This window comes from Papaver somniferum, unplaced genomic scaffold (genome assembly GCF_003573695.1).
Source record: "Papaver somniferum cultivar HN1 unplaced genomic scaffold, ASM357369v1 unplaced-scaffold_63, whole genome shotgun sequence".
Lineage (NCBI taxonomy): Eukaryota > Viridiplantae > Streptophyta > Magnoliopsida > Ranunculales > Papaveraceae > Papaver > Papaver somniferum.
The window spans coordinates 419,220-430,388 of NW_020649082.1; the positions used below are offsets into that span (position 1 = coordinate 419,220).

The 11,169-nt window shown below is 30.7% G+C and overlaps 1 protein-coding gene across 1 annotated transcript; it reads left to right on the top strand.

Moving 5' to 3' along the window:
- The first annotated feature begins 9,326 nt into the window (after nucleotides 1-9,326).
- On the top strand, nucleotides 9,327-10,658 carry LOC113343595. The gene is made up of 2 exons (XM_026587730.1): nucleotides 9,327-9,843; nucleotides 10,090-10,658. Exons 1-2 carry the CDS (start codon nucleotides 9,327-9,329, stop codon nucleotides 10,656-10,658), a joined length of 1,086 nt encoding a protein of 361 aa, XP_026443515.1.
- The last annotated feature ends 511 nt before the right edge of the window (nucleotides 10,659-11,169 follow it).

Sequence of the window (11,169 nt, forward strand, 5' to 3'; positions counted from 1 at the left end):
TGAAATTTGTTAGGATTTGGATAAGTTATGTGTGGTCTTTCTTCCTTCTTCTATTATGAAATTTGACTTCCTTCATATTTTCTTGAATCAACGTACATAGAAATGCAATTTTTACTAGACGTATTTCCTAAGAACATATTAATTGTAATTAAAATACATTTTTCAAACTTTTTATGTTAAAAATGAGTTTATCTAGTTTACAATATAGTCTTAGAAATCAATTTCCGACTTATAACGAAGTATGTAGACTTTTTGAGTTAACGTATATAAAATTCAACATTTTTATGAACACTTTCTTTTTGTGTTGGCTTTGTCTTTCTATTTGATTCAAGATAGATGAAATTTGTTAGGATTTGGATTAGTTCTGCTTGGTCTTTCGTCCTTCTTCTATAGTGAAATTTGACTTCCTTCATATATTCTTGAATCAACGTACATAGAAATGCAATTTTTAATAGACGTACTTCCTTAGAACATATTAATTGTGATTACAATACATTTTTCTAACTTTTTCTGTTAAAGATGAGTTTATCTAGTTTACAATTTAGTCTCAGAAATCAACTTCCGACTTATAACGAAGAGTGTAGACTTTTTTGAATTAACGTATAAAAATTCAACAATTTTATGAACTCTTTATTTTTGTCTTGGTTTTGTCTTTCAATTTGATTCAAATAGATGAAATTTGTTGGAATTTGGATTAGTTCTGCCTGGGCTTTTATCCTTCTTCTATTGTGAAATTTGACTTCCTTCATATTTTCTTGAATCAACGTACATTTTTACTAGACGTAATGCCTTAGAACATATTATTTGTGATTACAATACGTTTTTCAAATTTTTTTTGTTAAAGATGAGTTTATCTAGTTTACAATTTAATATCAAAAATCAATTTCAGATGTATAACGAAGTGTGTAGACTTTTTTGAGTTAACGTACATAAAATTCAACATTTTTATGAACTCTTTCTTTCTGTGTTGGCTTTGTCTTTCTATTTGATTCAAGATAGATGAAATTCGTTAGGATTTGGATTAGTTCTTCTTGGTCTTTCATCCTTCTTCTATTGTGAAATTTGACTTCCTTCATATTTTGTTGAATCAACGTACTTCCTTAGAACATATAATTGTGATTACAATACATTTTTCAAAACTTTCTGTTAAATATGAGTTTTATCTTGTTTCAATTTAGTCTCAGAAGTAAACTTCCGACTTATAACAAAAAGTGTAAACTGTTTTGAGTTCACGTATAAAAAATTCAACATTTTATGAACTCTTTATTTTGTATTGGCTTTGTCTTTCATTTTGATTCAAATATATGAATTTTGTTACAATTTGGATTAGTTCTGCTTGCTGGTTTTTCATCCATCTTCTATTGTGAAATTGGCTTCCTTATATTTTCTTGAATTAACGTACATAGAAATGCAATTTTTAATAGATGTAATTCTTTAGAACATATAATTTGTGATTAAAATAAATTTTTCAAACTTTTTCTGTTAAATGAGTTTATCTAGTTTACAATTTATCCTCAAAAATTAATTTTCGACTTATACCCGAAGTTTGTAGACTTTTTGAGTTAACGTATATAAAATTCAACATTTTTATGAACTCTTTCTTTTTGTGTTGGCTTTGTCTTTCTATTTGATTCAAGATAGATGAAATTTGTTAGGATTTGGATTAGTTCTGCTTGATCTTTCATCCTTCTTATATTGTGAAATTTGACTTCCTTCATATATTCTTGAATCAACGTACATAGAAATGCTATTTTTAATAGACGTAATGGCTTAGAACATACTAATTGTGATTACAATATATTTTTCAAACTTTTTCTGTTAAAGATGAGTTTATCTTGTTTACAATTTAGTCTCAGAAATCAACTTCCGACTTATAACAAAGAGTGTAGACTTATTTGAGTTTACGTATAAAAATTCAACATTTTTATGAACTCTTTATTTTTGTATTGGCTTTGTCTTTCAATTTGATTCAAATAGATGAAATTTGTTACAATTTGGATTAGTTCTGGCTGGTCTTTTATCCTTCTTCTATTGTAAAATTTGGCTTCATTCATATTTTCTTGAATTAACGTACATAGAAATGAAATTTTTACTAGACGTAATTCCTTAGAACATATAATTTGTGATTAGAATACATTTTTCAAACTTTCTATGTTAAAGATGAGTTTATCTAGTTTACAATTTAGTCTCTGAAATCAATTTTCGACTTATACCGAAGTTTGTAGATTTTTTTGAGTTAACGTATATAAAATTCAACATTTTTATGAACTCTTTCTTTTTGGGTTGACTTTATCTTTATATTTGATTCAAGATAGATGAAATTTTTTAGGATTTGGATTAGTTCTGCTTGGCCTTTCATCCTTCTTCTATTGTGAAATTTGACTTCCTTCATATATTCTTGAATCAACGTACATAGAAATGCAATTTTTACTAGACGTACTGCCTTAGAACATATTAATTGTGATAACAATACATTTTTCAAAGTTTTTCTGTTAAAGATGAGTTTATCTAGTTTACCATTTAGTCTCAGAAATCATCTTCCGACTTATAACGAAGAGTGTAGACTTTTTTGAGTTAATGTATAAAAAATCTAACATTTTTATGAACTCTTTATTTTTGTATTGGCTTTGTCTTTCAATTTGATTCAAATAGATGAAATTTGTTGGAATTTGGATTAGTTCTGCCTGGGCTTTTATCCTTCTTCTATTGTGAAATTCGACTTCCTTCATATTTTCTTGAATCAACGTACATTTTTACTAGACGTAATGCCTTAGAACATATTATTTGTGATTACAATACGTTTTTCAAACTTTTTCTGTTAAAGATGAGTTTATCTAGTTTAAAATTTAATATCAAAAATCAATTTCAGATGTATAACGAAGTGTGTAGACTTTTTTGAGTTAACGTACATAAAATTCAACATTTTTATGAACTCTTTCTTTTTGTGTTGGCTTAGTCTTTCTATTTGATTAAAGATAGATGAAATTCCTTAGGACTTGGATTAGTTCTTCTTGGTCTTTCATCCTTCTTCTATTGTGAAATTTGACTTCCTTCATATTTTCTTGAATCAACGTACTTCCTTAGAACATATTAATTGTGATTACAATACATTTTTCAAAAACTTTCTGTTAAAGATGAGTTTATCTTGTTTACAATTTAGTCTCAGAAGTCAACTTCCGACTTATAACAAAAAGTGTAAACTGTTTTGAGTTAACGTATAAAAAATTCAACAATTTTATGAAATCTTTATTTTTGTATTGGCTTTGTCTTTCATTTTGATTCAAATAGATGAATTTTGTTACAATTTGGATTAGTTCTGGCTGGTTTTTCATCCATCTTCTATTGTGAAATTCGGCTTCCTTCATATTTTATTGAATTAACGTACATAGAAATGCAATTTTTAATAGATGTAATTCTTTAAAACATATAATTTGTGATTAAAATACATTTTTCAAACTTTTTCTGTTAAAGATGAGTTTATCTAGTTCACAATTTAGCCTCAGAAATTAATTTTCGACTTATACCGAAGTTTGTAGACTTTTTTGAGTTAACGTATATAAAATTCAACATTTTTATGAACTCTTTCTTTTTGTGTTGGCTTTGTCTTTCTATTTGATTCAAGATAGATGAAATTTGTTAGGATTTGGAATAGTTCTGCTTGGTCTTTCATCCTTCTTATATTGTGAAATTTGACTTCCTTCATATATTCTTGAATCAACGTACATAGAAATGCAATTTTTACTAGACGTATTGCCTTTGAACATATTAATTATAATTACAATACATTTTTCAAACTTTTTCTGTTAAAGATGAGTTTATCTAGTTTACAATTTAGTTTCAGAAATCAATTTCAGACTTATAACAATGTGTGTACACTATTTTGAGTTAACGTATAAAAAATTCAACATTTTTATGAACTCTTTATTTTTGTGTTGACTTTGTCTTTCTATTTGATTCAAGATAGGTGAAATTTGTTAGGAATTAGATTGATTCTGCTTGGTCTTTCATCCTTCTTTTCAAGCTTTTTCTGTTAAAGATGAGTTTATCTAGTTTACAGATTAGTTTCAGAAATGAATTTCCAACTTATAACGAAGTGTGTAGACTTTTTTGAGTTAACGTATATAAAATTTAACATTTTAATGAACTCTTTCTTTTTTTGTTGGCTTTGTCTTTCTATTTCATTCAAGATAGATGAAATTTGTTAGGATTTGTATTAGTTTGCATGGTCTTTCATCCTTCTTTTATTGTGAAATTTTCCTACCTTCATATTTTCTTGAATCAACGTACATGAAAATGCAATTTTTACTAGACGAAATGCCTTAGAACATATTATTTGTGATTACAATACATTTTTCAAACTTTTTCTGTTAAAGATGAGTTTATCTAGTTTAAAATTTAATTTCAGAAATCAATTTCAGACTTATACCTATGAGTGTACACTATTTTGAGTTAACGTATAAAAAAGTCAACATTTTTATGAACTCTTTATTTTTGTGTTGGCTTTGTCTTTCTATTTGATTCAAGATAGGTGAAATTTATTAGGAATTAGAGTAATTCTGCTTGGTCTTTCATCCTTCTTTTCAAGCTTTTTCTGTTAAAGATGAGTTTATCTAGTTTACAGATTAGTTTCAGAAATGAATTTCCGACTTATAACGAAGTGTGTAGACTTTTTTGAGTTAACGTATATAAAATTTAACATTTTAATGAACTCTTTCTTTTTGTGTTGGCTTTGTTTTTCTATTTCATTCAAGATAGATGAAATTTGTTTGGATTTGTATTAGTTTGCATGGTCTTTCATCCTTCTTCTATTGTGAAATTTGCCTACCTTCATATTTTCTTGAATCAACGTACATGAAAATGCAATTTTTACTAGACGTAATGCCTTAGAACATATTATTTGTGATTACAATACATTTTTCAAACTTATTCTGTTAAAGATGAGTTTATCTAGTTTACAATTTAATTTCAGAAATCAATTTCAGACTTATACCAATGTGTGTACACTTTTTTGAGTTAACGTATAAAAAAGTCAACATTTTTATGAACTCTTTATTTTTGTGTTGGCTTTGTCTTTCTATTTGATTCAAGATAGGTGAAATTTGTTAGGAATTAGATTGATCCTGCTTGGTCTTTCATCCTTCTTTTTAAGCTTTTTCTGTTAAAGATGAGTTTATCTAGTTTACAGATTAGTCTCTGAAATGAATTTCCGACTTATAACAAAGTGTGTAGAATTTTTTGAGTTAACGTATATAAAATTTAACATTTTTATGAACTCTTTTTTTTTGTTGGCTTTGTCTTTCTATTTGATTCAAGAAAGATGAAATTTGTTAGGATTTGGATTAGTTTGCATGGTCTTTCATCCTTCTTGTATTGTGAAATTTGCCAACCTTCATATTTTCTTGAATCAATGTACATAGTAATGCAATTTTTACTAGACGTAATGCCTTAGAACATATTATTTGTGATTACAATACATTTTTCAAACTGCTTCTATTAAAGATGATTTTATCTAGGTTACAATTTAGTTTCAGAAATCAAATTCAGACGTATAACGAAGCGTGTCGACTTTTTTGAGTTAACATAAATAAAATTCAACATTTTTATGACCTCTTTCTTTTTGTGTTGGCTTTGTCTATTTATTTGATTCAAGATAGATGAAATTTGTTAGAACTTGGATTAGTTCTTCTTGGTCTTTCATCCTTCTTCTATGGTTAAATTTGACTTCCTTCATATTTTCTTGAATCAACGTACATAGAAATGCATTTTTTCCTAGACGTATTGCCTTAGCACATCTTAATTGTAATTACAATACATTTTTCAAACTTTTTCTGTTAAAAATGAGTTCATCTAGTTTACAATTTAGTCTCAGAAATCAATTTCCGACTTATAACGAAGTGTGTAGACTTTTTGAGTTAACGTATATAAAATTAAACATTTTTATGAACTCTTTCTTTTTGTGTTGGCTTTGTCTTTCTATTTGATTCAAGAAAGATGAAATTTGTTAAGATTTGGATTAGTTTGCATGGTCTTTCATCCTTCTTGTATTATGAAATTTGCCCACCTTCATATTTTCTTGAATCAACGTACATAGAAATGCAATTTTTACTAGACGTAATGCCTTAGAACATATTATTTTTGATTACAATACATTTTTCAAACTTTTTTTGTTAAAGATGAGTTTATCTAGTTTACAATTTAGTTTCAGAAATCAATTTCTGACTTATAAAATGTGTGTACACTTTTTTGAGTTAACGTATAAAAAATTCAACATTTTTATGAACTCTTTATTTTTGTGTTGGCTTTGTCTTTCTATTTGATTTAAGATAGGTGAAATTTTTTAGGAATTAGATTGATCCTGCTTGGTCTTTCATCCTTCTTTTCAAGCTTTTTCTGTTAAAGATGAGTTTATCTAGTTTACAGATTAGTCTCTGAAATGAATTTCCGACTTATAACAAAGTGTGTAGACTTTTTTGAGTTAACGTATATAAAATTTAACATTTTTATGAACTCTTTTTTTTTGTTGGCTTTGTCTTTCTATTTGATTCAAGAAAGATGAAATTTGTTAGGATTTGGATTAGTTTGCATGGTCTTTCATCCTTCTTGTATTGTGAAATTTGCCTACCTTCATATTTTCTTGAATCAATGTACATAGTAATGCAATATTTACTAGTCGTAATGCCTTAGAACATATTATTTGTGATTACAATACATTTTTCAAACTTTTTCTGTTAAATATGAGTTTATCTAGTTTACAATTTAATTTCATAAATTAATTTCAGACTTATAACGAAGTGTGTACACTTTTTTGAGTTAACGTATAAAAAAGTCAACATTTTTATGAACTCTTTATTTTTGTGTGGGGTTTGTCTTTCTATTTGATTCAAATAGATGAATTTTGTTAGAATTTGGATTAGTTCAGGCTGGTCTTTCATCCTTCTTATATTGTGAAATTTGACTTCCTTCTTATTTTCTTGAATCAACGTACATAGAAATGCAATTTTTACTAGACGGAATGCCTTAGAACATATTATCTGTGATTACAATACATTTTTCAAACTGCTTCTATTAAAGATGATTTTATCTAGGTTACAATTTAGTTTCAGAAATCGAATTCATACGTATAACGAAGCGTGTAGACTTTTTTGAGTTAACATAAATAAAATTCAACATTTTTATGACCTCTTTCTTTTTTTGTTGGCTTTGTCTTTCTATTTGATTCAAGATAGATGAAATTTGTTAGAACTTGGATTAGTTCTTCTTGGTCTTTCATCCTTCTTCTATGGTGAAATTTGACTTCCTTCATATTTTCTTGAATCAACGTACATAGAAATGCATTTTTTTCCTAGACGTATTGCCTTAGAACATATTAATTGTAATTACAATACATTTTTCAAACTTTTTCTGTTAAAGATGAGTTTATCTAGTTTACTAAATTGTAAACTAGATAAACTCATCTTTAACAAAAAAAGTTTGAAAAATGTATTGTAATTACAATTAATATGTTCTCTCTTAGGATGTTAACTCAAACTTAGAATGTTAACTCAAAAACTTTGTCTAGTTTATAATTTAGTGGAAAAAGGTTGATGAAGTGCGTGCTAAACTTTCTCTCTCTTGGCTCTGAGGCGATTTTCCTTAGGGTTTAGGGTTTTCAAACTTTAAAAATTTTCTGGCGCTCAATACTATAATCATCCTTGGTGATTGCGATGGGGGAAAAATCTGTGGGTGATTCTAATCATCCTAAGTTCACGTTTGCTGAATTGGTGATGGGAAAACATAACAAAAAACAAGTTTCAACAATTGTTGATATAGGTTCTTTACCAAACCCTACTACAAGAGATGGAAAACCGGCTGTTGTTATTCCTCAGGACTATTATGAAGAAGGCTGTCAAATATGGAGATTTAGCCTTATTGGAAGATTAGATCTCAAAGGTGTGAAGCTCATTGATGTTAAAAAAAATCTGGAACAGCAATGGGGTTTGGGAGAAGCTGGGGTTCAGTTTATCCCTATGAACCGTGGTTTCTTCATTATAAAACTATTAACTCAAGATGACAAAGACAAAGTTTTCAAGGATGGTAACAAAAATCCATGGATTGTTAATGATCAGCCTCTTCGTTTGATTGAATGGTATCCAGGGTTTGACGCAGACAAGCAATGTACTTCTCATTCAACGGTTTGGGTGAAGTTTCCTAGCCTGCCCGTGGAGATGTGGGTAGAAAAAACGCTTTTAGCTTTAGGGAAATCTCTTGGAACACCCATTGTGGTAGATAAGAGAACCCTAAATCATGAATATGGTCATTATGCATCTGTTTTGATTGATATAGATTTTGCTAAACATGATACTGATTCAGTTTATGTTGAAGTTGATGGACGACATTTTCTGCAACCTATTGAAATTCTAAAACAACCTAAGTTTTGCTCCAAGTGCAAGATTGTTGGGCACTTGGATAAAGAATGTAGGAAGAAGCATGCAGTTAATGCATTACATGCAGCTCATGCACGTACAGACGCTCGAAAAAATGTTGTTTCCTCATCGTAGCAACTGGGTGGTTTTTCTTCTCTACAGTTAGATAGAACTTTCGAGTTGGGAAGTTCTTCAGCAAACCAAGCACCACAACAGAATGCTTTGCATCATGATCAGCAACCTCAAACTCTGGTTATACATCAAGGGGAGAATAATGATACATGGCAGACTATAAGTCATAAGAAGAATGGTAAGAAGAATAAGAAAGCTGCTACAGATACTCGTGTGCAGGTTGATGTGGTGAGGATTAGTACTGCTGATTATGAACAACAGCTTCAGGAAGATCTGATCAGGTCCGAAGCTGCAATGCGCACTGCTGCAGCTATGGCGGAGAAGGCTATTGCTGCGCATTCAGTTTTAGTTAGTAGGGCAAAGTCGCTGAGTACTGATGCCTTAAATGCTAAGCCTGGTGGGAATGTTGAATTGGCTAGAACTAGACTTCCTAATCCGGGTAGGATTCCTGTTTCGGAAGCTATTTATACTCCTGTTTGTGCAGCTGTGGAAGAGAGTTCTGAATACGTCTCTTCAAACAAGTTTAATATCTTGGATAGTATTCTTGTGGGTGAAACGGCAAGTGTACATGAGCTTGGGCATATTGATGAAGTTGCACGTAAGGCTAAGCATCAACAGCTTTTGGCTTTTCAGGCTAGACTAGACACTTTGAGGGATGTTGATGTTTTAACCGATTTGGATGAGGAATCAGAGCTAGGAGTTCGAGCAAGAAAAGGTTCTTCTCCAAGAGTAAAATCCTCCTCAAGTACTTCTGACGTTCAGCTAACCAATAATCAAAATCATATTGTTTAAATGCGGGTGTTGTTTTGGAATATCAATGGAGTTGCACGTGATGTAGCTCAAGATAAACTAAAGGAGTTGATTAGAGATTTTAAACCTGATGTTTTTGGTATTGCTGAACCAAAAGTTCCCTGTTCTGCTGGGTTCAGATATGGTTTGCTTAGAGAAGGTTATTCTTCTCATGTTATTAATAATGCTTCTTCTTCTGGTATTGCTAATATTTGGGTTTGTTATTCAAATACTCTAAATATTTCAATTGTCAATGTCAGTAAGCAGGGAATAACGGTTGAGGTGGATGGTGTACATGTTTCTTTTGTCCATGCTAGCTATATTCAGGTTACTAGGAGGAGTCTTTGGCAGCAACTTGTTAGTTCTGGTGATGGTATTCCTTGGTTAGTCATTGGGGATTTTAACTGTATTCTTCGTTTGGATGAGAAGAAGGGTGGTCTTGAACCTAGAACCTCAGCTATTAATGAGTTTTCAGATTGGTTGGATGACAACAATCTTTTTGAAGCTGATGCCTTGGGAAGTAAGTTCACTTGGACGAATAGACAATCAGGTATGACTAGAATTATTAGTAAACTTGATCGTGCTATTATTAATGCGGCTTGGCTTGAAAAATTTGAGAATTGGCGGTGTAAAGCTCTTCCTAGGGAAGTTTCTGACCATTCTACTCTTTTGGGTTTTCCTTTTGCTATTCCAAGACCCAAAAGAGCTCCTTTTCGAGTTCAAAAGATGTGGTTCTTACATTCTGATTTCCTTCGTATGGTTAGAGATAGTTGGAATATGCCTATTTCTGGGTCTTTTGATTTTATTTTCACTCAAAAATTAAAGAGACTTAAAGGAATTATCAAGGAATGGAATCTTCGTGTTTTTGGTAATGTGCATTCTAGGTTAAAGCAGGATCAGTTGAGGTTTGAGGCAGCTGCTCTTCTTTCTGATGATAATCCGGATGACATTACTAAGCTAAATATTATGAAGGATGCTATGGCTAAACTTAATGATACTCGTGCTCAGTTGAATACTATGCTTAAGCAGAAATCTAGAAATAAGTGGCTTGTGGAGGGTTCAAGTAACACTAATTTCTTTCATAATAGCATTAGAATTCGTAGAAGTCCTAACACTATCTCTGAACTTGTTGACAGTGCAGGCAATACTATTTCTGATTATGAGCTGCTTAGAAATCATGTTGTGCACTATTATGAGGACAAGTTTAATGGGCCGGAGATGGAGATTGATCCTATTTTATTTGACTATGGTCATATTAGCATCTCGGAGGAGGAAAGTTTAGCCATGGACAAATTCCATCTTCTGAGGAGATTAAACAAGCAGTTTTTGATCTAGGGGCAGACAGTGCTCCAGGGCCGGATGGGTTTTCTGGATGTTTCTATAGACACTGCTGGGATATTATTCAAGATGATTTATTAAGAGCCGTTATTTATTGCTGGAATTCTGGTCATATCCCAAATGGGGTAAATTCTAGTCTAATTGTTTTGATTCCCAAGGTAAGAGGTGCTAATTCTCTTCGTAATTTTCGTCCTATTGGTCTCAGTAATTTTTTCTTCAAAATCTTTACTAAGATCTTAGCTACTAGACTGGGGAGCGTTTTAGATAAACTTGTTTCTGAAGAACAGGTGGCTTTCATGAAAGGGCGTAACATCCATGAAAACATTAGTCTTGCTTCTGAATTGATTAATGAACTTCATATCAATCGTAAGGATGGTAATTTGGGCCTTAAGCTTGATATCTCTCAAGCTTTTGACACGGTCAGTTGGTCTTTTGTCTTGGAGGTTTTTCGTAGGTATGGTTTCTCGGAGCAATGGTGCACTTGGATTTCTCATATCTTCAATTCTGC

What these genes read in the sequence shown, in the direction of transcription:
- LOC113343595 (XM_026587730.1), top strand. Translation starts at nt 9,327, where the DNA reads ATGCGGGTGTTGTTTTGGAATATCAATGGAGTTGCACGTGATGTAGCT. An exon ending in TGAAGCTGATGCCTTGGGAA is followed by an intron (nt 9,844 to 10,089) that starts GTAAGTTCACTT and finishes GTATGGTTAGAG; the next exon opens with ATAGTTGGAATATGCCTATT.